The sequence below is a fragment of the Pelophylax lessonae genome, assembly GCF_965119305.1.
Source record: "Pelophylax lessonae genome assembly, chromosome: 1".
Classification (NCBI taxonomy): Eukaryota; Metazoa; Chordata; class Amphibia; order Anura; family Ranidae; genus Pelophylax; species Pelophylax lessonae.
The window spans coordinates 671,992,855-672,020,373 of NC_138768.1; the positions used below are offsets into that span (position 1 = coordinate 671,992,855).

The window sequence follows — 27,519 nt, forward strand, 5'->3', positions numbered from 1 at the left end:
ATGTAGTGCTTCAGGTTTATAAATTGATTGGGGATAGGTATCAGTCAGTAATATATGTGGGATTTATCTGTGAAGAGTTGATCATATATCTGGATGCCATCGTTGGATGCATATAATACTGTTATGAAAAGAAAATACGTTTTTAGGCCTCATGCACACAGGGCGTTGGAAAAAACGAGCTGCAAAGCCAGGAAAAAGTACCTATAAAAACATGCTTTTAAAAGCGTTTTGTATTGGCGTTAATATATGTTTTAGCCACGTTAAGCAGCGTTCGTGTTAAGCAGCCTTACTTCTTCTATTTTCTCTTCTATTTTCCAACATCAAATCCAACTACTACAGCTTAAAAACGTCTGTGGCCTAACGCTGTATGCAGCCTTTAGCAGCGTTAGGCGTTTTTACAGCTTAACGCTGCTGCTCCAGAACGCACTGGCCCTGGGTTTTTTTACAGCTTAAAAATGCCTATGCCACTTACAGCTCCTAAAAGCCCATGTGTGCATGAGGCCATGAAATAACATGGAGGGGCGTTTTTAGGCTGCAAAAAAAAAAAACGCCTGAAGCTCCTAAAAGCAGTTGTAAAAATGCCCTGTGTGCACGAGACCTTATGTGGAAATGTAGTTGGCTTTTCTCCTGAGATAGTCCTCTACTACTAGTCAGGGCCATGATGGCCACTTGTGTTGTTGTATGACTCTGTGTTGTCATTTTACAAGGGTCATGTTTTTACTATGTTTAAAACTTGAATAAAAAATGTTTTTTTAAAAATGACTTGCATCTGATGAACACTGAAACATGATTGTTCATATTGGGTCATACAGTATAATAATTAAGTTGGCTTGAAAAAGCCAACTTACTGATATTGTATTTAAACTTATTATTAAGTTGGCTTGGAACAGCCAACTTACTGATATTGTATTTAAACTTATTATTAAGTTGGCTTGGAACAGCCAACTTACTGATATTGTATTTAAACTTATTATTATTCTTCTTCTTCTTATTATTTTTCTGGCCGGTAAATTTTTGGACACTATCTCCTCCTAGACCGTTTAAGCTACATACTCCAAACTCGGCACAGACCTTCATACTGTTCTGACTCGGTGCGCTATATCTTTTCAGACTGGTTTGAGTTACGGTTTTCCTAAAAATTAAAATTAAAAACCCAAAAAATGCCCATAGACTTTCATTGACAGGATGTTCAGATGACCCAAGCTCCAAATCCCATTAGACTCAATCAACATGCTAGTAACTTTGATAATCATGCTTGTCTTTAAAAAAACAAAAACAAATCCCATGACTTCTATTGCTGTCGCAAGGCAGACAGACAGGCAGATAGACAGACAGACCGCGGGTGGGGGGCGGTAAAATTTTTTTTTTTTTTTGTTTTTTCAATTTAGCTTGTCTTTAAAAAAACAAAAACAAATTCGATGACTTCTATTGCTGTCGCAAGGCAGCCAGACAGACAGACAGACAGACATACAGACAGACCGCGGGTGGGGGGGCGGTAAAATTTTTATTTTTTTTTTCTATTTAGCTTGTCTTTAAATAAACAAAAACAAATCCGATGACTTATATTGCTGTCGCAAGGCAGACAGACAGGCAGACAGACAGACCGCGGGTGGGGGGCGGTAAAAAATTTTTTTTTATTTAGCTTGTCTTTAAAAAAACAAAAACAAATTCGATGACTTATATTGCTGTCGCAAGGCAGCCAGACAGAGAGACAGACAGACAGACCGCGGGTGGGGGGCGGTAAAATTTTTATTTTTTTTTCTATTTAGCTTGTATTTAAAAAAACAAAAACAAATCCGATGACTTCTATTGCTGTCGCAAGGCAGACAGACAGGCAGACAGACCGCGGGTGGGGGCGGTAAAAAAAAATTCAAACCTTTTCTATCTATCTATCTATCTATCTATCTATCTATCTATCTATCTATCTATCTATCTATCTATCTATCTATCTATCTATCTATCTATCTATCTATCTATCTATCTATCTTCAAACCTTATCTATCTATCTATCTATCTATCTATCTATCTATCTATCTATCTATCTATCTATCTATCTATCTATCTATCTATCTATCTATCTATCTATCTATCTATCTATCTATCTATCTATCTATCTATCTATCTATCTATCTATCTATCTATCTATCTATCTATCTTCAAACTCTATCTATCTATCTATCTATCTATCTATCTATCTATCTATCTATCTATCTATCTATCTATCTATCTATCTATCTATCTATCTATCTATCTATCTATCTATCTATCTATCTATCTATCTATCTATCGATCTTCAAACCTTTTCTATCTATCTATCGATCTTCAAACCTTATCTATCTATCTATCGATCATCAAACCTTTTCTATCTATCGATCGATCGATCTAAACTTTTCAAACTTTCTGGTCAGGCTTTCTCAAGCCAACTTAAAGTTTGTCTCGACGAACTTTTTTTTCTAGTTATTCTTCTTCTTCTTCTTCTTCTTCTTCTTCTTCTTCTTCTCTTTTATTTTTCTGGCCGGTAAATTTTTGGACACTAACTCCTCCTAGACCGTTCAAGCTACATACTCCAAACTCGGCACAGACCTTCATACTGTTCTGACTCGGTGTGCTATATCTTTTTAGACTGGTTTGAGTTACGGTTTTCCTAAAAATTAAAATTAAAAACCCAAAAAATGCCCATAGACTTTCATTGACAGGATGTTCAGATGACCCAAGCTCCAAATCCCATTAGACTCAATCAACATGCTAGTAACTTTGATAATCATGCTTGTCTTTAAAAAAACAAAAACAAATCCGATGACTTCTATTGCTGTCGCAAGGCAGACAGACAGGCAGACAGACAGACAGACCGCGGGTGGGGGGCGGTAAAATTTTTTTTTTTTTTTTCTATTTAGCTTGTATTTAAAAAAACAAAAACAAATCCGATGACTTCTATTGCTGTCGCAAGGCAGCCAGCCAGACAGACAGACAGACCGCGGGTGGGGGGGCGGTAAAATTTTTTTTTTGTTTTTTCTATTTAGCTTGTCTTTAAAAAAACAAAAACAAATCCGATGACTTATATTGCTGTCGCAAGGCAGACAGAGAGACAGACAGACAGACCGCGGGTGGGGGGGGCGGTAAAATTTTTTTTTTTTTTTTTTGTTTTTTCTATTTAGCTTGTCTTTAAAAAAACAAAAACAAATTCGATGACTTCTATTGCTGTCGCAAGGCAGCCAGACAGAGAGACAGACAGACAGACTGTGGGTGGGGGGGCGGTAAAAATTTTATTTTTTTTTTGTTTTTTCTATTTAGCTTGTATTTAAAAAAACAAAAACAAATCCGATGACTTCTATTGCTGTCGCAAGGCAGCCAGACAGACAGGCAGACAGACCGCGGGTGGGGGGGCGGTAAAAAATTTTTTTTTTTTTCTATTTAGCTTGTCTTTAAAAAAACAAAAACAAATCCGATGACTTATATTGCTGTCGCAAGGCAGCCAGACAGACAGACAGACCGCGGGTGGGGGGCGGTATAAAAAATTTCAAACCTTTTCTATCTATCTATCTATCTATCTATCTATCTTCAAACCTTTTCTATCTATCTATCGATCTTCAAACCTTTTCTATCGATCGATCGATCTAAACTTTTCAAACTTTCTGGTCAGGCTTTCTCAAGCCAACTTAAAGTTTGTCTCGACGAACTTTTTTTTCTAGTTATTCTTCTTCTCTTTTATTTTTATGGCCGCAAAATTTTTGGACACTAACTCCTCCTAGACCGTTCAAGCTACATACTCCAAACTCGGCACAGACCTTCATACTGTTCTGACTCGGTGCGCTATATCTTTTCAGACTGGTTTGAGTTACGGTTTTCCTAAAAATTAAAATTAAAAACCCAAAAAATGCCCATAGACTTTCATTGACAGGATGTTCAGATGACCCAAGCTCCAAATCCCATTAGACTCAATCAAGCTTTGATGCTAATCAATGTAAACTCATTCAAACTCATCTAATCTATCTATCTATCGATCGATCTTCAAACCTTTTCGATCGATCGATCGATCTTCAAACCTTTTCGATCGCAATCCTTTTCGATCGATCGATCTTCAAACCTTTTCGATCGATCGATCTTCAAACCTTTTCGATCGATCTTCAAACCTTTTCTATCAATCGATCGATCTTCAAACATTTTCGATCGATCGATCTTCAAACCTTTTCTATCGATATATCGATCTTCAAACCTTTTCGATCGATCAATCTTCAAACCTTTTCGATCGATCTTCAAACCTTATCGATCGATCGATCTTCAAACCTTTTTGATTGATCGATCTTCAAACCTTTTCTATCTATCGATCGATCTTCAAACCTTTTCTATCTATCGATCGATCTTCAAACCTTTTCGATCGATCGATCTTTAAACCTTTTCGATCGATCTTCAAAACTTTTCGATCGATCTTCAAACCTTTTCGATCGATCGATTGATCTCAAAACCTTTTTGATCGATCGATCTTCAAACCTTTTCGATCGATCGATCGATCTTCAAACCTTTTCGATCGATCGATCGATCTTCAAACCTCTTCTATCGAACGATCGATCTTTAAACCTTTTCGATCGATCGATCAATCTTCAAACCTTATACTGAGAGATAACAATGTAACATCCCATAATATAATGAGAGATAACAATGTAACATCTGATAACATACTGAGAGAGAACAATGTAACATCCTATAATATAATGAGAGATAACAATGTAACATCTCATAATATACTGAGAGATAACAATGTAACATCCTATAATATACTGAGAGATAACAATGTAACATCCTATAAGATAATGAGAGATAACAATGTAACATCCTATAATATAATGAGAGATAACAATGTAACATCCCATAATATAATGATAGATAACAATGTAACATCTGATAATATAATGAGAGATAACAATGTAACATCCCATAATATAATGAGAGATAACAATGTAACATCCCATAATATAATGATAGATAACAATGTAACATCCGATAATATAATGAGAGATAACAATGTAACATCCCATAATATAATGAGAGATAACAATGTAACATCCCATATAATGAGTGATAACAATGTAACATCCGATAATATACTGAGAGATAACAATGTAACATCCTATAATATAATGAGAGATAACAATGTAACATCTGATAATATACTGAGAGATAACAATGTAACATCCCGGAATATAATGAGAGATAACAATGTAACATCCCATATAATGAGAGATAACAATGTAACATCCGATAATATACTGAGAGATAACAATGTAACATCCTATAATATAATGAGAGATAACAATGTAACATCTGATAATATACTGAGAGATAACAATGTAACATCCGATAATATACTGAGAGATAACAATGTAACATCTGATAATATACTGAGAGATAACAATGTAACATCTGATAATATACTGAGAGATAACAATGTAACATCCGATAATATAATGAGAGATAACAATGTAACATCCCATAATATAATGAGAGATAACAATGTAACATCCCATAATATAATGAGAGATAACAATGTAACATCCCATATAATGAGAGATAACAATGTAACATCCGATAATATACTGAGAGATAACAATGTAACATCCGATAATATACTGAGAGATAACAATGTAACATCTGATAATATACTGAGAGATAACAATGTAACATCTGATAATATACTGAGAGATAACAATGTAACATCCCATAATATAATGAGAGATAACAATGTAACATCCCATATAATGAGAGATAACAATGTAACATCCGATAATATACTGAGAGATAACAATGTAACATCCTATAATATAATGAGAGATAACAAAGTAACATCTGAAAATATACTGAGAGATAACAATGTAACATCCGATAATATACTGAGAGATAACAATGTAACATCCCATAATATAATGAGAGATAACAATGTAACATCCCATACAATGAGTGATAACAATGTAACATCCGATAATATACTGAGAGATAACAATGTAACATCCTATAATATAATGAGAGATAACAATGTAACATCTGATAATATACTGAGAGATAACAATGTAACATCCCAGAATATAATGAGAGATAACAATGTAACATCCTATAATATACTGAGAGATAACAATGTAACACCTGATAATATACTGAGATAACAATGTAACATCTGATAATATAATGAGAGATAACAATGTAACATCCGATAATATACTGAGAGATAACAATGTAACATCCGATAATATACTGAGAGATAACAATGTAACATCTGATAATATACTGAGAGATAACAATGTAACATCCGATAATATACTGAGAGATAACAATGTAACATCTGATAATATAATGAGAGATAACAATGTAACATCCCATAATATAATGAGAGATAACAATGTAACATCCCATATAATGAGAGATAACAATGTAACATCCGATAATATACTGAGAGATAACAATGTAACATCCTATAATATAATGAGAGATAACAATGTAACATCTGATAATTTACTGAGAGATAACAATGTAACATCCCAGAATATAATGAGAGATAACAATGTAACATCCTATAATATACTGAGAGATAACAATGTAACACCTGATAATATACTGAGATAACAATGTAACATCTGATAATATAATGAGAGATAACAATGTAACATCCGATAATATACTGAGAGATAACAATGTAACATCCGATAATATACTGAGAGATAACAATGTAACATCCGATAATATAATGAGAGATAACAATGTAACATCCCATAATATAATGAGAGATAACAATGTAACATCCCATATTATAATGAGAGATAACAATGTAACATCTGATAATATACTGAGAGATAACAATGTAACATCCTATAAGATAATGAGAGATAACAATGTAACATCCCATAATATAATGATAGATAATGTAACATCCCATAATATACTGAGAGATAACAATGTAACATCCCATAATATAATGAGAGATAACAATGTAACATCCCATATAATGAGTGATAACAATGTAACATCCTATAATATACTGAGAGATAACAATGTAACATCTGATAATATAATGAGAGATAACAATGTAACATCCTATAATATACTGAGAGATAACAATGTAACACCTGATAATATACTGAGATAACAATGTAACATCTGATAATATAATGAGAGATAACAATGTAACATCCGATAATATACTGAGAGATAACAATGTAACATCCGATAATATACTGAGAGATAACAATGTAACATCCGATAATATACTGAGAGATAACAATGTAACATCCGATAATATAATGAGAGATAACAATGTAACATCCCATAATATAATGAGAGATAACAATGTAACATCCCATATTATAATGAGAGATAACAATGTAACATCTGATAATATACTGAGAGATAACAATGTAACATCCTATAAGATAATGAGAGATAACAATGTAACATCCCATAATATAATGATAGATAACAATGTAACATCCCATAATATACTGAGAGATAACAATGTAACATCAAATAATATAATGAGAGATAGCAATGTAACATCCGATAATATAATGAGAGATTATCTATCTATCTATCTATCTATCTATCTATCTATCTATCTATCTATCTATCTATCTATCTATCTATCTATCTATCTATCTATCTATCTGTCTATCTATCTATCTATCTAAACTTTTCAAACTTTCTGGTCAGGCTTTCTCAAGCCAACTTAAAGTTTGTCTCGACAAACTTTTTTTTCTAATTGTTTAATACTGTCACAATTATCTGTCAGAGGATTGTTTTATAAAAAGTTGCATTTCTGCATTTACAAAATGTACTATACTAAAGATAAAGCTTTTCTCTGAAGAAACTGTAAAGAAATTGATTTCAATGGTCCTCAGCCATAGTCATCCAGGGCCTGATTTCAAGCCAATGTTTAATCTGCTTGTATTTTGCCTTCCCTGGTTTCTCCTTTCCCCCCTCATCTACGTGCTATGTTTTCATTACATCCTTTTTTTAGTCCCAATGATGTTGTCACTAGATCCCTGTGTTTCTCTATGTAATGCAAGCAGATCATGGGTGTTGGGTGGGGCTAGCTTCCTGAAAACATCACAGCACCCTGCCTCAGTATACCTCTAAAGAGCCCTCATCCCTGATACAAGCAGTGGGCTGGCTCTTCGGAAGAGTTTTGCAGATATCATAACGCCTTGATGGGTGGATGCCAGTCTGGAGGAGTAAGTAATCCTAGGCAGGCTGTTTTTGCATTTTGACTACACTAGGTTACGCCCACATGGTATGCTGAGCCTCCAAGACTGAAAGAACTGAAATTTAATAAATTAAAGGGGTGGGCCAGGGAGAGTAAGGCCCCATTCATAATATGAATGTAGCACCCTACAGGTAGGTGCTAGGTAAATGCATAGTGGGCCTTGTCTGCCTAACAGCATGGCCATGATTTCTTTGGTTAGGGTGTCATGGTTTCCAGGTGTGCCTGCTGACGGGGAAGTCTCCCCACTGGCTCCTGTGAGAGGCTTCTCATAGGGTAGTGGAGGAAGCCAAGTCAGGGGACACATTCAGGCTTGTAACTACCCCAGAAGGAAGATTATGCTGCAAAGGATTCTGGGAGTGGGTATAAGTTTGGGGGAAGCTTGTGACCCGTCATCTTTGGCGGGAGCAGAGTCCCAGGAGAGAGAGAACTCCTCCTCCTGTCTGAAGAAGAGGATGTCTCGAGGTGTCGCTCGGGAGTCCAGAGTGTGCCGAGTTGAGCTGAGGGGATCCGGTGTGCCGAGAACCAGCGGAGAGCGAGAGGGGTTCAGTCCCAGGAAAACCTACACAGGTCGTGAGTACTGAGGAATGCCTCTGGGGGTCTGTCTGAAGTGTTAGAGAAGACCACTCCGGAGGAGGTTCTGGGATCCAGTGTCAGCTAGCTGTAAAGAGGGTACTTAGGTTGAGGACCCTGAAGTAAAAAAGGGGGTACATAGTCAGTGGACCCCGATGAGCTAAAAGTGTAAAGGGGGCGCCTGCGGTTTGGGCCCCGAATTGTGCAGAGTGCCAGTTGAGAGTTGCAGCTATACAGTGCTTCACAGCATGCTACCTCAAGCCTGTGCCAGGCTGGAGAGGGTGGTCAGTGATGTTGCAGTGCAGCAATGTCAGTAGTTCTATGCTCCACTGAGTCTTTTGGACCTAGAGTCAAGGATTCAGCACTTCAGTCAAGATAAAGTGTGTTCTAAGCATTAGTGAGCGCTGGCTAGCATCGGCTGGCGTCAAGGCAGTGTTAACAGACATTTTCTGGATAGTCCCGAATTGTATTTAGTTAAGCCTAAAGGAGTATCCCACTCATTCCCTTCTCCCATCCCCTTTATCTACAATAAAACCACAAAACCAGATGCCGGAGTTGTCAATGTTTCAGTTCTCACACCCAGGGTCGCAGCTCACAAGGGCTGGAGGGGTAACCGGTAACAATGGCAGACCCACATCAGGCCACAGGCCTGGAAAACCTGCTACATGACATAGGATAGCAGGCATTTGGCATATTAGAATTTTGTTGCCCTACACATATAAGGCAGCCCATTCATTTCAATGAGTTACCCCATGCACAACAAACGCAGCAAAATAGCTCATGCTCCTTTTTAGGCTTTAGCAGCACATTTTGTTGTGTTTGTCATGCAAAAAACCCACGCAGCTGCTTGCCCCGGTTGGGGTGCAATTAACAACGAATAGCAACACGTATTTTGTGCGTTTTTGTAAGCACCCACAAAATTGTGTTTTTGCGTGCATTCATGTAATACTATAGTGTAAATGCAGCCTAGGACTGGGGAAGAAAGTATTAGCTGATGTTTTACATCTATTGGTCAGGAAATGAAGAAGGCTCTATATGACTTGCTACAACTACTTATGCACACTGTGACAAGCTAACAGTGTGCAGTAAAATCAGAGTAATCAGTACAGGAGAGGAGACTGTACAACTGTGCAAAACTGAAGATAAGGTTGAGTTCAGCTTTAAGACCCTATTCACATCCGCGCATTCTGGGAACATGCGCTGTAACACGCAGAAATGTATATTTCTTTGCATGTTCCTGGGACATGTGAAAAACACATGAAATACATGTCTCATGTTTGCAGTGCCATTAATTCTTAATGGCACCCCAACTGCGGCCAGCAGAAACGTGTTTTTCGCACTAAAAATGTGCGGTAAAAAATGTGTGAAGCTCTACACCTGAAAAGTTAGCTTCTTTGGCACGTTGGTTGCACATAGAGCTTTCTTTTGGTGGTATTTATTCACTGCTGGGTTTTTTATTTTTTGCGATATAAGCGAAAAAATAACGAACATTTTGAAAAAAAAAACAATATTTTCTACTTTCATTACTTTCTACTTTTCCAATAAAATCTAATTTTGTCATAAAATTAGGCCAGAATGTATTCTGCTACATGTCTTTGGTAAAAAAATCCCAATAAGTGTATGATAATAGGTTTGTGTGAAAGGTATAGAGCCTACAAGCTAGGCTACGTATCATTGAAAATTGATCAATCCTGATGTACTAACTACCTCTCATTTCTTGAGGCCCTAAAATGTCAGGACAGTACAAATACCCCCCAAATGACCCCTTTTTGTAAAGATGACAGTCCAAGGTATTTAGTAAGAGGCATAGTGAGTTTTTTGAAGTTGCAATTTTTTTTGCCCACAATAGTTTGGGTAATGAAACCTTTTTTTTTTCCTACAAAATTGTCATATTAACAAGTTATTTCTTTCAAATGGCATAGATAAACCTTTTTTTTTTTTAGATTAAACAATTACACCCCAAAATATATTCTGCTACTTCTCCTGAGTATGGCGATATCACGTGTGTGGGACTTTTCCACAGCCTGGCCACACACAGAGGTCCAAAATGCAGGGAGCACCGTCAGGTGTTTTAAAGGCATAAATTACACATTTCATTTCCTGAGTACCTAGCACATTTTTGAAGGTCCTGTAACACCAGGACAATGGAATTACCCAAAAAATTACCCCATTTTGGAAAGAAAACACTCCAACGTATATTCTACAAGGCATATTGAGTCTTTTGAACATGTCATTATTTTCCACAAGTTTATGGAAAACGTTGAAAGAAAATGAAAACTTAGTTTTTTTTTTTTTTTTTACACAAAGTTGTCAATTTATAAGATATTTATAACATATAGCATGTACATAGAAAAAATGACACCCCAAAATGCATTCTGCTACTCCTCCTGAGTATGGCGATACCACATGTGTGAGACATTTACGTAGCCCGGCCACATACAGAGGTCCAACATGCAGGGAGCTTTGTCAGACGTTCTAGGAGCATAAATTACACATTTCATTTCCTGAGTACCTATCACATTTTTGAAGGCCCTGGATCATTTTTTAGCCACGTAGACAGATGTGTGCAAATGATTCCTGGGACAGATGTGTGACAGATGTTGATCACTGGGATGACAGATGTGGCAGATGTGCACCAGATGTGCACTAGATTACAGACAGATGTGCGCCAGATGTGGCAGATAATGTGTGACAGATGATTACTGAAAAATGTGTCAGATGATCATGGACAGATGTGCCAGATGTTGATCACTGGGATGAAAGATGTGGTAGATGTGCGCCGGGTGATCACGGACAGAAGTGGCAGATGTGCGCCAGATGTGGCAGATGATCCCGGCCAGATGTGCACCAGATGTGGCAGATGTGGGCCAGATGATCACGGACAGATGTTACAGATGTGCACCATATGATCGCAGACAGATGTGGCAGATGTGCGCCAGATGTGGTAAATGATGTGTGCCAGATCAAGGACTGATGTGCGACAGATGTGCGGCAGAGGATCACGGACAGATGTGTCAGATGATGTGCGCCAGGTGTGCACCAGTTGATGTGGAAGATGTTTACTGGGATAGAATATTTCATTGGGACAGATGTGGGACATGTGTGGGACAGATGTGGGACATGTGTGGGACAGATGTGGGACATGTGTGGGACAGATGATTTTACTGCAGGACACTGGGGACAGCAATCCGATCCACTCCTCCTCTGACAGATGCTGTCAGTGAGGAGAAGGAGAGCAGATCTTAGCTGGCAGCCAGGGATCAGTTTGTATACAGCACTTTTTCTGCTTTTTTACTCACTGGTTACCCAGATAAGTGAGTAAAAAGCAGTAAAAATGCTGTATACTCACTGATCCCTGACTGGCAGCTGAGATCTGCTCTCCTTCTCCTCACTGACAGCCTCTGTCAGAGGAGAAGCAAAGCTGATCACCGTTAGAACGGCTTTGTTGACATCACATGACAGCTGTGATTGGACACAGCCGTCATGTGATCAGGAGGGCCAATCAGAGAGCCCTCCTGCCGAGCGGAGATGCTCTGTGTCCTAGGGACACAGACACATCGGGATCGCGCCGCTCATCCGGAACGTCCACTCAGAAGGAGGAAGCTCCCACCCGGCCGTGTATGTACAGTCGCCGAGTGGGAGGTGGTTAACATTGACATCTTTGGGAAGTCTTGGTCAGCTTGGCATGGCACTGCTCATGAATTATAAGTTACAGGGACACAAAACTTGGGGAAAACCGAGTGGGGACCCAGGACTACCACATATCCATACATTTTAAAAGCGGGGTATGCCTGTACACTACACTGACTGCACTAAACTGACTCAACACACTATCCACTAACTACCTGCCTAATGTCTATTATAAACACACTATACACAGCTGCCATGTCAACAGCAGCCTTATATAGTGTGGGGCGTGGACTTAGCCCCTGAGTCATGATTGGCTAAAGGCATCCTGCCTTTGGCCAATCATGGCTCTGACAGGACATTGTGCTGTGATTGGTCAAAGCATACAGGTCAGGTGCATGCTTTGGCCAATCATCAGCAATCAATGCACTGCAACAGCGCATTATGGGGTGCTTATCGGCGGGCAAACTTTCCTGCCGAGCGCCCAATTTGTTTGTGTGTTCAGCAAACTCACGAACAGCTGATGTTCGAGTCGAACTTAAGTTCGACTCGAACATAAAACCCAATCCCTAGTAAAAAGTAAATGCATGAAACACACATGAAATGTCCACTTCAGAATACACAAAAATCCTGGACGCGTGGAGCAGTCCAGTGTTGGTAAAACAATAATTTGCAAGGTATGCAAGTCACACACCATCAACAAAGTACAACAGAAGGGAGAGGCTATGCTGAGCATGACTGGAACCTGACACAAAACCTTTGGGCAAAGGAACAATTCCTGTTCGGTCTTGTAGAATATGAAAGGGTGGAGGACATAATACACAGGGAGAGCATTTAAAGAGAGCCAAACCTTCCAACACATAACATACAAGTCATATTCACCTTTTAACATCTTCTTTTGGTGGGTCATCTGGAAATAGAAAAACATTTTTTTTAAAAAGATAACATCCAAAAAAATCAGAAACATAGAATAGTGATGGCAGAAACATAACCAAGTGGCTCATCAAGGCTGCCCTATTTTTTTTTCTGTCTATTTTATTTTTTGTTTTACCTTTTTGTCTGAGTATAGATCTATGTTTGTGCAAAGCCTGTTTTTATTAATTTACTGTTGACTGACTGCTGTAAAATACTGCAATTTTCCATATTACTATACATATTTAATCACTTCCCGACCACACAAAGCCCAAAAGATGGCTATGGAGTGGTCCTCCCAGAACCCTGCCTCCTGTGTGCCCCCGGGGCATACTCCATGACCGCTGTGTTCTTTGGACATAGGTGATCACAGAACAGTGCAGCTCCATCAGTGCCCATCAGTGCTGCTTATCAGTGCCCCTCAGTGCTGCCTGTCAGGAACCCTAAACCAGGCAGAGACAGAAAATGCAGTTATAAATCACACTTTTAATGTAGTACCAAAAATAACAACAATTCAGGAACATAGTCAAAAACAGAAGCCAGGGTTTGGAAGCCAGAGCAGGTAATCAGCCGAGCCAAGATCAGAGAACCAGAAGTCAGCGTTGTCAGGAGCAGGAATCAGAAGAGAAGTCAGCCCCCCCCAAAAAAAATTTTGAGCACCAGCCGCCACTGGGCTGGACTAATAAGGCAGATAATGGTAACCAGGTGATTCACTGTGGAAACAATGAACAGCTGGTAATTAACAGACAGCTGAGCAGCCTCTGTGCACTAAAAGAAAGAGCTTCTAGTAAATAGCAGGAGCCAGTGACACCGCCTCATCAGGGCAGCCTCATCAGCGCCCACTTGTGCCCATCAGTGCACATCAATGAAGAAGAAAAATTACTTATTTGCAAAATTTTATTACAGAAACTAAGAAAAAACATCTTTTTTTCCTTTTCAAAATTTTCAGTCTTTTTTTAGCAAAAAAAAAAAAAAACTCAAGCCGTAATTTTATACCAACAAAAGAAAGCTCTATCTTTCTCATAAAAATGATAAAAATTTCATATTTGTATAGTGGTGTAAAAATGCACAATTGCCATTCAAAGTGCGACAGCAATGAAAGCCGAAAATTGGCCTGGGTAGGAAGGGGGTGAAAGTGCCCGTATTGAAGTAGTTAAAAGCAGAAGTCCAATCAAACAGATCTCTCAAGCACATCTCTAAAATTGGTCTCAGGGGAAATGAGAACTGAACTTAAGTTAAGGTTGCAGACTTTGGTACTATAATCCTGGTGGCCACAGAACACTTCTATCAGTCGATGCTGACACTTCCTGACAAATAAGAAAATCATGTTATTACATATCTTATGCATAAAGTTTAAAGTAGACTTTAAAAAAAAAAAAAAAAAATTTGATAAATATGAGAGGGTTATGACCCCTGTAAGGTTTATTTTTGCAATCTCTGTCCCATAGTCAAAACAGGAAGCAAGCGAGAAACCCTCTAAAGTGAGGCAATCCCTTGTTGTCACCAGGATCATAAGACTAGTGTCCCCATTGGAAGATTTCCCCACTATTTCTGTTTTGGGGATAATTCATAATTTAGGATATTCTTTTACTTTCCCTTTCAGGAATATTGGTAAACAGGGCAAATAGAGAGTGTGAATCTCCCTAAAAGGAGAGTGCAAAGTGGCTGATAAAGAAAGATAGTGTGAAAAATAGGTATAAGGAGGGGAACAAAAAAGTTGAAGACCATCTGCTGCCTGTACACCTACAGTGGTACCATGATTATAGTAATGATAATATTGAAATTTTTTTCAGTGGTTATTTATAAGCTTCCTGTGCACTCCCATAAGAAAAAATTATGTCCGATATCAACACATCTTGGCCATATAAAATGGCTTTGTCAGCTGTGTGAAATGGTGGGTTAGTGACACATGCAAACTAATCTAAGTAATAATTTTAGGTCTGAAGTGTGCAAGGATCATGTAAGTTCATGCATGCATTGGGGCTGATTTGAGGTCTGCAGTGCTTTGGGGCTGATTTGAGGTCGGCAGTGCATTGGGGCTGATCTGAGGACTAAGGACACAAGCAAACAGATCTGGGGTCTGAAGTGTATTGGGGCTGTTCTGAGGACTAAGGACACATTAAAACTGACTTGAGGGCTAATTTGAAGTGCATGCATGTACTGGGGCTGATTTAAGGTCTGAGGGTGCATCATTTGGGGCTGGTCTGAAGGTGCATGCACAAGGTAATCAAATTTTGCACTCGTAGCTGTTCTGCTATTGGCACGGTAAACTCACTATTTATTAAATTATAGCAGTTAATGCGTTAAACTTTCCATTAGTAGTGCAACTATGAGCCTACAGTGTGCTTTTGTCCATTGGCACATCAGTTATCTGATGCTTGCAAAAATGTAGCTTTATGTGAAAAAATTTGCTGACCCCTTTTTTGAAGACTATTCTTACTTTCTGCCTCATTTCTATTGACCCTGTATTTCATTACTGCCATGACCCGATGAACAGAGAAAATTTCACGAATCTTGCCTTGAAAAATAAATTGTTATAGCGAAGGGGAAGCTCCACTTGTTTGCTCCCTCCCCCTTCTGCTGCCACATTTGGTACCTTTTCGGGAGGAGGGGTACCTGGTTTTGACAGGTATCCGCTCCCCCCCGAAGGGTGCCAAATGTGGCAGCCGATGGAGGGGGGGGGGGGGAGAAAGCGAACAAGCGGAGCTTCCCTACATGGGTAGAGCTCCGCTATAACCATTTATTTTTCAGAGCGAGATTCGTGAAATTTACTCTATTCAGGTCATAGCACTACCGATCTACGCAATTTACAGACCCTCCTCCTTCCCCCCGCTGCCTTTTTGGACCATTCAGAAAGAACAGTGCGACTCGGGCATGCGCAGTAGGAACCAGGCTGTAAAAGCCGCAAGGTTTCCCTTGACAGGTAAGTGTCCTTCTAACAAAAGTCAGCAACTACAGTATTTGTAGCTGCTGACTTCATCCCCCCCCAGGCTGGAACTCTTTTTTAAAGCACAGTTCCAGCCGTTTCTGTGTTTATTAAAAGTCACCAGCTACAAAAAGTGTAGCTGCTGACCTTTAACCACTTAAGGACTGGAAGATTTAACCCCCTTAATGACCAGGCCATTTTTTTGTGATACGGCACTGTGTTACTTTAACCACTTGCCGACTGCCGCACGGCTATTTATGTTGGCAGTCAGCCCCTCACAGGCAAAGCGACGTAGGGCTATGTCGCTAGCCTGTAAGGGTTTTGGGAGCGAGCACGCGCCGTCGGATGCGTGCTCCCGCTCGGTCACGGACCCCCCCGCGCGCGTGTGCCCGGCGGACCCGATGTCCGCCGGGCACTCGCGATCGTCCATGACAGCGGGAGAAAGGCAGGCGGCTAGTGTAAACAAAGCCACCTGTCAGTCTCCCCTGTGTAAGAATGGTGATCAAACGGTTCTACTATGTAGGACCGTTGATCACTGTTCTTACACATCAAGCCACAGCCAATCACAGTTAGAAACACGCCCCTAGGACACACTTAACCCCTCCCTCTCCAATACAGTTAACACACAAACCATGCTCCCCCACAGTTAGAATCACGCCCCTAGGGATACACTTAACCCACTGTTTACCAATAAAGTTAACCCCTTCACTGCCAGTGTCATTTTTACAGTAACAGTGCATATGTATAGCACTGATTACTGTAGTAATGTCACTGGTAACCCCAAAAGTGTCAAAAATTTCAGTCAAGGGTCCGATCTGTCCGCCCCAATGTGGCAGCCCCGCAAAAAAAAAAAAAAAAAAAATTGCAGATCGCCGCCATTACTCGTTAAAAAAAAAAACAAGAAAAATGACAAAAATCTTTCCCTTTGTTAGTAAACGCAATAACTTTTGCGCAAACCAATCAAAATACGCTTTTTGTGATTTTTTTTACCAAACATATGGTAAAAAAAAATTGGCCTAAAATGTTAAAAAATTTTGATTTTTACATTTTTTTTGGGGAATTTCATCTAAAAAAATGTGAAAAATATTGTTATTTTTGCAAAATTGACGCTCTTTTTTTGTTTATGGCGCATGATCAAAAAATCGCACAGGTGATCAAATACCACCAAAAGAAAGCTCTGTTTGTGGGAAAAAAAGGACGCCAAATTCGTTTAGGTACAGCGTCGCATGACTGCGAAATTGTCCGTTAAATTCACGCAGTGCCGAATCGCAAAATAGGCCCTGGTCAGGAAGGGGGTAAAATCTTCTGGGGCTTAAGTGATTAACTGACTCTGTACCCAAATAAAATTGATATCCTTTATTTCCCCCACAAATAGAGCTTCCTTTTGGTGGTATTTGATCACCTTTGTGGATTTTGCCTCACTGCCTATAATTGGCGGTATGCAGTAATGGCTTACTGGCGGGTATGATCCAAAAATGCCTGAGCCCATCCCTACCCCCTATCCACATTGAATATGTGCGTGCAATCGGCACATTTTGTGTGGGGGGAATCAAAGCTTTTCTTTTTCATTCAACCTGCTGGTTGAACAAAAAAAAGATGTATAAGATGTATAATGTATGGCCTGCCTTACGTTGGAGAATGTCTGTATATTACATTGAAAAAAAGAGGGGTATTTCTGCGCTAAAAAGTGATAATCAATATATGATAAAGGGGGGTTTGAAAGCGAAAAGCAGCTACCACAAGACCAACGGACAGTGATCAAAATACAACAACAATAAAAAAGTAAAAATAAAAAGAAACAACTGCGCTAATCCTAACAAAATGTATGTGAGCAGCAACTTCAAGTGTGACTAACACCCCAAAGATTAAATAATTTTAAAAAGTCACGCTAGAAATGATCAGACAATGTTCAAATTGGATCAGATTAAAAATTAAATGTCCATAGAGTCCATGAAACCAGATATTAAAAGGTGACTTGCGACGTATCCAAATGAATGGGAGGCTTACCAGAAACCAAAAAATACGTGCCAAATGAAAACACAAATCCTGACGCTTTCAAAAAGGACACTCCAAGATGATCTCGTGGTCCAGATCAATCCCCCTCGATGATGTTTATATGCGGGATAAAAATGAAAACGCCATAGCGTAAAACCAAAAAACAATAATGGGGTAGTAAAAAGTAATAATAAATAGCACTATCTCAAGATATGAGTCACCACAGTGCCAAAAATGAAAAAATGGGTGAAAGAATAAAAACCTCCACCAACAAATCCAGCAGGTATTCCTTACCAGAAGTGAAAATTGAAAAACATGAATATGTTGTGATATCCCTCCACCGACAGGACTGCAGCTTACCAGATAGTTATATCCAAAATGCCCATAAAAAGTAAGAGGATCCCAAACATGCTATAACTGCAACACCATATGTCCTAAACAACCTTACCAGATGATGTTAGGTGATAGGCAGAAGGTAATGGCTGGCAAGTGCCGGGATGGGAGACCCTTATGGCTGCGGTGGCTCAGGAGATGCCAATAAGGAAAATACAGTGAATAAAGTCCCAAAAGGCAATGGAAATGATTGTGAAAGTCCAAAAAAAGTGTGAAAAATATCCAAACTGAAATAACATGAAGCAATCCTTCTTGTGACACCCAAGGAAGTGTGTAGAATGGGGACACCACTGTGCACAGGTATAAGGAGCAGCTTACCAGAGCGCCATGGCTACTCAAGTGAATGAGAAAGCCTCACCAAACAATGGGATGTTCCATATAAACCTCAATAACTTCCAAGAGGAAAAAGAGACAGTGCCATGGAAAGATCAATTCCTCCTCTGCTGCCCCTTCCAGCAATGTCTCCTCTCTACTTCCTCCTGGGAGACTCCTGGCAATCACCGCATAGGTAAGGTTTGAGTGAGGCGGTTTCAAGCCTCACCTCTGGTGCGGATTAGAAGGGGGGTGCAGCCAGGAAAGTGAATTATTAAAGACCATCTTCTGGGCTCCTTCTGCTTATCAGGGGAGCCTGATCTATTAGGTTGCCTGTTGCATGTTCCCAGGTGTAGATCACTGGGTCTAAGGGAGTGTCCCCACTGCATCCAATAGGGGAGCCTGTTGAACAGTGGAGGAAACCTAGCCAGTGACACATTGGCTTTTGTGAGAGTCCCAGTGGGAGGGCACTCTTGCAGTGCATCCTGGGATTGCTCATAAAGGCCGGGGGAACATGTGACAGGGCGTCGTTGGTGGGAAGAAGAGTCCCGGGAGGAGGCTGACAGCTTGTCTGTCCTCCTGTAGCATGAGGAAAGTGGTCTTACGAAGTCGCCGTAGTGAACCAGGTGTGGAGCTGCAGAGGATCCAGTAGAGCTGACAGTGGAGCTGCTGGCAGAGTCTTCCGGGAAAAACAGTGTCCGTGAGTACCAGGGGACTTGCCAAAGGATCTGCCCAGTGAGGTCAGAGGATCAAGGGGCCAGCTCACACAGAGTGTCAGAGTAAAGAAGGTGCCGTATAGAGCCCTGAAGAGTAGGGACAAAGGGGGTGCCAAGTAGGACCCTGAAGAGTGATTCACAGTACAGTACAGTTCAGTTAATTCTTCTTCACTGAAGTGGCAAGATGAAGCAGCGGCCTTGGCGCATCCAGTGTTAAACAGAAGTCCCAGCAAATTGTGCATAGTTATTCAGTTGGAGCATCCCACTCTTCCCTTCTCCTATCCCAAAACCCCTGGACTGTTTTCTGACTGAGCCAAGCACTTAGAATATGCTATATTGTCAAGTTGTTGCTATGGGTAACCCAGGGGAATCCGTAGCCAGCAGCTCCCATGGGGGTAGTGCTACAGTAGTATATACTATAGGATCGTAAAAGACCTAGGACAGCTTTGAGTGCCCCTAGGAGAGTAGTAATGCGGTGCGCTTAGCGTGATGCAGTGAACAGCAGGTGTGGCCAAATTGCTCTGTGCTAAACAGCTTCCTGCTTATTCAAAAATTTAAGCATAGTAAGCACAGTTTACTATTCTTCAGTTATAATTTGACACAGTGAGTGGTTGGTACCGATCACTTACTGTGTTCACTCAGAAAAGGAAGGAGCCGCGCACCCCTGTGAGGTCAATTACTGGAGGTCAGTGCTGGAACTCATCCCTGGCACTGGGCTCCAGGATTCAGGACAGATTTGCCAGGACGGCTAATCTCTGGAAGGTTCCAGTGAAAACCTAGACAGGTGGCAACCTTAGTGGCAGCACCCCTCTGAATGTGACACCTGGAGCACATGTCAGCCCCCCTAGTTTCATGCCAATAAAAAAAGAACAATCTGCGCTTAGTGTTTGGCCTGTGTGCCTATCTGGGCTGGGAGTTGAACAGTCCTGTAGTACCAGTACCACCTCGATAATATCATCCTTATTGACCACTGACATTGATCATTACCCTGTATACATCATGTACGGGATATAGATCCGCTCCTTCTGTGGTTGAAATCACCACCTCTAGCCATTTCTATGCATTTATATGTCACCCATATAATGTAATTTGGTTCTGATAGACTGGAGATCTGATAGCCCGCTATAGAACATACATTCCCCGATAATCAACAGTAACAGGGACACCAGCCAGGAACATGGATCATTATCAGTCAGAAAATCACATCACATTAATTTCACACCGATCCTACCTTTAAGATTCCTACAGAGCTGCCCACCCACCAGCTGATCCCCCCTAGGCTGTGTATCATAAGCTCCAGATTCTTGAAGAGCTGATCTCCCTGGGCAGCGGATCCCCCCTCCCCCCCGGTAATACTGGAGTCTGGATCCCTTCTTCAAAACTGACTCAGACTCCCCACTGGATCTCTTCAAGGCAGCGCAGCAGGCTGCATCTCTGGCCGAGGACCAGATCCTGGCTCCCCCCTGCGAAGAGGGTGACAGACAGTGCAGGCTCACACTGAGCAACTGAGCTAGGCCAAATCCCCAGCCGGGGTCCAGATCCTGCCCCCCGAGAGGCCGATGGTGTGTGAGCTCAGCTCCCTGTAAATGCAGCTCAGGTCAGTGACAGTCCAGCCTGATCCAACCTCCCAAGTCCCTAGCTAATGTCAGCACCCTTGACAGCACTGCAGCCCTTTCAATTTGGCTCCTGGGCCAGTGGCACTCCTCTCAAGTTGGTGCCCAGGGCCACGTCCCTTCTGCCCCCCCAGTTTCGTCCCTGCATGTATATATACGCACAAAAACTTGTGTATAGACATGTAAATGACTGTATTCATACGTAAGATTTTCTATTTCTATTTTACAGCTCTGGAGGCCAATTAGTGCCATTAAAGCCCAACTCTGGACAAAAAAAAACAATTCCCAGGCAGTGGAGCTGTGCTTCCACTGCATGGTTTAACTGCTCATTTTTGTCTAGGGCTGAAGAGAAAGCTTATACTTACCTGATCCTTTGTTCCATCGGAAACCGGTGCTCCCCCGCGGTCCAGCAGTGGACTGTTCCTTGTCTATGGAGCCTGCCTGTGTGAGGAGGATTAGGGAAGTCTATCTCCCTTCTCCTCTCCCCTAGAAAAAAAACAGCAGTGAACATGTGCAGCGCAGGCACAAAAACTTTTTTTTGCCCAGAAATGGGCTTTTTTAGCTGCTGACAGCAGGTCCTAAGAGTTATACCTGAGGGTATCTGTCCAGGTGCAAAAAATTCTAGGACAGTGGTTCTTAACCTTGTTGGAGGTACTGAACCCCACCAGCTTCATATGCGCATTCACCGAACCCTTCTTAATTGGAAAAATAAAATATGATTTTATGAGTCTAGTCTCGGGAGGGGCACTGCCAGAAAATAAGGTGTTGTTTACAGAACTGAATTAAACGTATCATACAAAGTAGAATGTACAGAGGTCAGTAGTATGTAGGGCAGCGTACAGAGGTCAGTAGTATGTAGGGCAGCGTACAGAGGTCAGTAGGCTGTAGGGCAGCGTACAGAGGTCAGTAGGCTGTAGGGCAGCGTACAGAGGTCAGTAGGCTGTAGGGCAGCGTACAGAGGTCAGTAGGCTGTAGGGCAGTGTACAGAGGTCAGTAGGCTGTAGGGCAGTGTACAGAGGTCAGTAGGCTGTAGGCCAGCATACAGAGGTCAGTAGGCTGTAGGGCAGTGTGCAGTAGTGAGTAGTTTGTAGGGCAGTGTAGTGAGGTCAGTAGCATGTAGGGCAGTGTAAAGGGGTCAGTAGGATGTAGGGCAGTGTACAGAGGCCAGTAGCATGTAGGGCAGTGTATAGGGGTCAGTTGGTTGTAGGGCAGGATAGAGTGGTCAGTAGGCTGTAGGACGGTGTACAGAGAATAGGGCAGAGGACAGGAGTTGACAGGACAGAGGATAGGACAGTGTACAGGGATCAGTAAAGCCACACACCAGGGGGCTGGGAGGGCACACACCAGGGGAGGGTCAGGAGGGCACACACCGGGGGGTTATGAGGGCACACACCAGGAGGTTAGAAGGGCATACACTGGGGGGAGGGTCAGGAGGACACACACTGTGGGGGAGGGTAGTGAGGGCACACACCAGTGGAGAGTCAGGAGGCCACACACTGGGTGTCAGGAGGGCACACATCAGTGGTTGGGAGGGCACACACTGGGGGAGCCAGGAGGGCACACACTGGGGGGGGGGGTGGGAAGGCATACCATGGGGTATCAGGAGGGCACACACTGGGGGGGGGGGGTGGGAGGTCATACCATGGGGTGTCAGGAGGACACACTGGGGGGGGGGGGGTTGGGAGGGCATACCATGGGGTGTCAGGGGGGCACACACTTGGGGGGGTTGGGGGGGCATACCATGGGGTGTCAGGAGGGCACACACTAGGGGGAGGTGTTGGGAGGGCATACCATGGGGTATCAGGAGGGCACACACTGGGGGGGGGTGGGAGGACATACCATGGGGTGTCAAGAGGGAACACACTGGGGGGAGGTGTTGGGAGGGCATACCATGGGGTGTCAGGGGGGCACACACCAGGGGGGGGGGTTGGGAGGGCATACCATGGGGTGTCAGGAGGACACACACTGGGGGGGAGGTGTTGGGAGGGCATACCATGGGGTATCAGGAGGGCACACATCAGGGGGCATTCACAATGCTTTATTGAGCTAAATGAAAAGGACATGCATTTCCATTTGTCAGCTAACAGCACCTCTATGCTAAGCTGCAGTAACTCAGCAGACTTAGCATAGAGGTGCTTGCAAACTAATCCACCATGTACAGTTAGCTAAGCCTACCTCCAGGAACATTCACTCGGCTCCCTCTGCTCAGCTGCTCACACTTCCCTCTTCCAGGCGGGCGCGATCTCCATGGTCAGGTACATCCCCATCCCGCCCACTCAAGCAGCAAGCAGCCTGCAGGAGATAGGCTGGAAACCTGCTGGGGGAGGTACAGGGGGCAGAGCGTCAAGTGTCTATGTGTAATGGCTGTGAGTCATCCCGATCGCAGCTCTGATTTCCCGGGGGGGTTGGCCTCACAATCAGTAATATTTTCTCGGGGGGAGCAATTGCCCCTTTGCCGCCCTGCCGAACCCCTGAGACTGACTCACCGAACCCCTGGGGTTCCATCGAACCCAGGTTAAGAACCACTGCTCTAGGATCAACAAGGTATGTCCTCAGTCTTTAGCTAGCTAAGGACTGGGCTTATGCAAAAATAAATCAGAAGTGAGAAATTACTAGAGATCTAACAAATATGGCTCTTTGAACTAACTGGCATTACATTAGGATCACTACACTAAGCTATAACAATCATTATTTGCAACAATGAGTGTTATATTAAGCAACAAGAGTCAATGAGTGCTGAAAGTAACAGTCCTATGGCTAAATATAATGCATATTATGGCAATAACTCATATGCTATTCTGTAGCTTAGTGAATGAAGCTATTGTCTCCCAACAGCTGAGGGAGTATACCAGTATCAGATAAGAGAGCCTAGGATCAGTAATGCTAGTTTAAAGGATTATACATATTTAATTAGCAAGCCTACACAGTGATCATTTTGTAAGACTGAATATTCAGATTCTTTTTAGAAGACCCAGCCTTAATGATTCTCTTTGATGACATGTAGTGCTTCATTAACCAGTGCTATCAAGCCAAATACAATTTACACATTTGAATAAACTGTAGAGTATACCTTTTTCAAGCTTTTTCCTTCTTTTGCGCATGATAATACAAAAAATAAGAGGTAATAGAAGAAGCAATATTAGAAAAGGAGATGCACATATCAGGATAGTGGTGAGTTCTAATGGACTCTCAGATGGGCCAGGCTCTTCAACATCTGTGTCATTTGTACCATTTGTACTTCCATACACAGTATGAAATACAGTTGACCCTGCACTTGGCGTAGAGGGAACTTCTGTGCTCTTCATATCTGTTTCGTAAACCAGTGTGTTTGTTTGGTAATCTTCATCTGTGGACCTCCCTGTAGAATATAGGAAGATGATTCAGAAGGTTTGTTCCCTACATGTGTAAGCATGGTTTTACTAGGAAAAATGTGGTAGATTATTAAGCAAGAGAAAATTTAGCTTGATCGTGTAACCCAAAGTTGGTGGTCAGATAAGCTGTCTAATTTAGTATATTACATCTAGAGTTGATTCGTACTTGCTGTTTTTGTATATTTTTATGCTTTCAGAATATTAAAGAACAGGCTGATCAGATGAAAACACAGTGGCAATATCCATAATCAACTTCAGCTAAGCATGGATTATGCGGTGTGGGATGGGGAGGTGGGGGGGGGGGGGGGTGGTCATCCTACTGCAAAGAAGGGCTTTTAGGTTTCCTGGAGTTGGTCTTTTAAAAAATGTAATTCTAATTTCTATGTGGGGATTGTTGTCTACTGCTCATTTATTTGTAGCCGGAACCCCAATTTGAACAGTTTATTAACAGAAGGAACAACTCCTTACAGCATGTGTCATGGACTCCCTTTGACTTTCTTCCCCTTCAGTTTGCTGCTGGGAAACCCTTTACTGCTACCTACAATCTGCACGGGTCACATTTTATCCTTAACCATAACAGGACTTCCTTTTCTTGGTCAAAGTATTTTATTAGAGTTACGTACATACAATAGATACAACAGAAGTGTAAAAAGGATACAACAAAAATGTAAAGAACATAGAGTCCAAATATAGAATGGGCAAATGGTATACAAGATATAGAGAGAGTCAATGAGCGATAATGAAAAGTTAATAAGTATAATAAATAAAGTAGAAGTGGAAGTCAATGGGGTTGCAATAATAGCAATAGCGTGTCCGTGTCCTCCCTCCTAAATGGGTTCAAGCTGTGACCCAGAAGGAGAACAGGTAATGGGAACCTTCCACAAATAAAGGATCTTCAAAAAAGTTACATATCTTGACTAATAAAAGTATCTCATAGAACATATGAAGAACAGCCTAATATAGCATGGCACATAGTCATCCAATAACAGGACTTCCTTTTAACCTATCCTCCCAACCTTTCCTGATGATGTCTAGGGTAGAGCTCTTCCTCGATTCTGTCAACTTTGGCAGAATGGGCCCTAGGCTAGATAGCAGCTCCCATCCCCACCAACATCCTTTGGATTCACATATATAGGGATTAGACCAAATGTGCTATCCCCCTGCTTTACTGGAGGGGCATAAGGAATGCCTGTGGAGGACTTGGCTCTTGTTGCTAATCTCTAAACCAGTGGTCTCCAAACTGGACATAGCCCTTTGCTCACCTTTATCAAGCCCTTGGGACCCCACTCTATCCACTGACACCAATGATGGGGCACTATTCCTCCCAGTGACAGTAATGATGTGACAGCGTTCCTCCCACTGACATCAATGATGGGGGACTTTTGCTCCCACTGACACCAAAGATATGGAACCATTCCTCCCATTGACACCAACGATGGGGCGCCATTCCTCCTTTGAATACCAATGACCAGTCACTATTCCTCCCACTGACACCAACAATGGGGTACTATTCTTCCCACTAAAACCATTAATATTGGTAACATTGGTTACACCCACTGATGCCAGGGCATTTTCTACTCCCACTGGCCACAGTCTGGCCCCTCTAAAGCCTGAAGGACAGTAAACTGGCCCTTTGTTTAGAAAGTTTGGAGATCCCTGCTTTAAACTAACTGTTCATTCATAGTGGTGGAATAGAGGCTGCATAAAGGGTTCAGCTTGCCTAGGGGGAGACTGTGATTCGTTACAACACATTACCCTATATTATCAGACCTATTAGACAGAAGGATTAAAGTGACACTGTCTATCTCCTAAACAAAACTAACTGGCAGGTCCCTGCAAAAGAAGAGCTATCATACATATCTCTGTGGCAGCCCATTACTAATGCCTCCCTTATGGTGAAGTGCTGCAGCCTTGGTCAGACTCTTCAGCATTTGACACTTCCGATAGTGTCGGATGCCTGTGTCCTCCACTCTGTGTTGTGGCTATATCCTTCAATTCCTATGACACTGCTGTGTCCTGTAACGACAACTTGGTTGGAGGATGAAACAAGCATGTGGCTGGATGTGTTGAATACTGAAGACAGTGTTTGAGCACAGGGATAGGAGAAACCGTCTGCTGGAAAAGTGAGTATATTAGCACTTCTATTGCAGGGACTGAACAGTAGATATGTTTAAAGGGTAACTCCACTTTTGCAGGGAGAAAAAAAATCAGCAAACAAAGAAAATACAAATAGCGTATACAATTGTGACACAAATCATATTGCAATTGAATGTTATTAAAAATGACCTTTCCTTTTCAATCTGCAGCTGTTGTAATTTTCTGAAAATGCAATGCAATATGGCTACCTGGAGGTGTTCTGTACACAGAATGACTACTGACCACACCCCAGAAACATAATTTCCTGCTTGTGTGATTGGCTCACCATATTTCCCAGAAGTCTGCCTAAGATACAGGATAGATTTCTGGCATCCCCTGCAACAAAAATATAATTTTTGGTGAGATAATCCCAATAGGAACACGTCTAAAGGGATGCAGACCCAGCAGCTTTCCTCATTAGAGCCCTGCAGCTGCCACAGCTGATAGATAATTATGAAACCATTATGAAACCACTCCCATTTGACCCACTCAGCACAGAGGCACAGAGGAAAAAAAAATGATTTCTTCAGAATAACAAAAAGGTAGGAATCTGCAACAAAGTTTGTTAAAATCCTTGCAATGTACAGAGATCACCCAGAGGGGAATGTTTTTTTTCTCAACAAAAGTGGAGTTACGCTTTAAGCGACTAACAAAGTCCCTCTAAATGACATGGGGGATAACACTGAATGGCATGTCACATAAT

The 27,519-nt window shown here is 41.6% G+C and overlaps 1 protein-coding gene across 2 annotated transcripts in view; it reads right to left on the reverse strand.

Annotated features, from left to right (window-relative positions):
• Positions 1-27,519, reverse strand: part of TMEM154 (transmembrane protein 154) — an 83,810-nt gene that overhangs the window by 48,709 nt on the left and 7,582 nt on the right. The window contains exons 2-3 of one of the 2 annotated variants that reach the window (XM_082244072.1): positions 24,380-24,667; positions 13,325-13,352 (exon numbers count right to left, since the gene is read on the reverse strand). In XM_082244072.1, coding sequence (XP_082100198.1) covers positions 13,325-13,352; positions 24,380-24,667 — 316 coding nt within the window. The remainder of the gene's footprint in view (positions 1-13,324; positions 13,353-24,379; positions 24,668-27,519) is intronic. The other variant, XM_082244073.1, reaches the window with a different exon arrangement.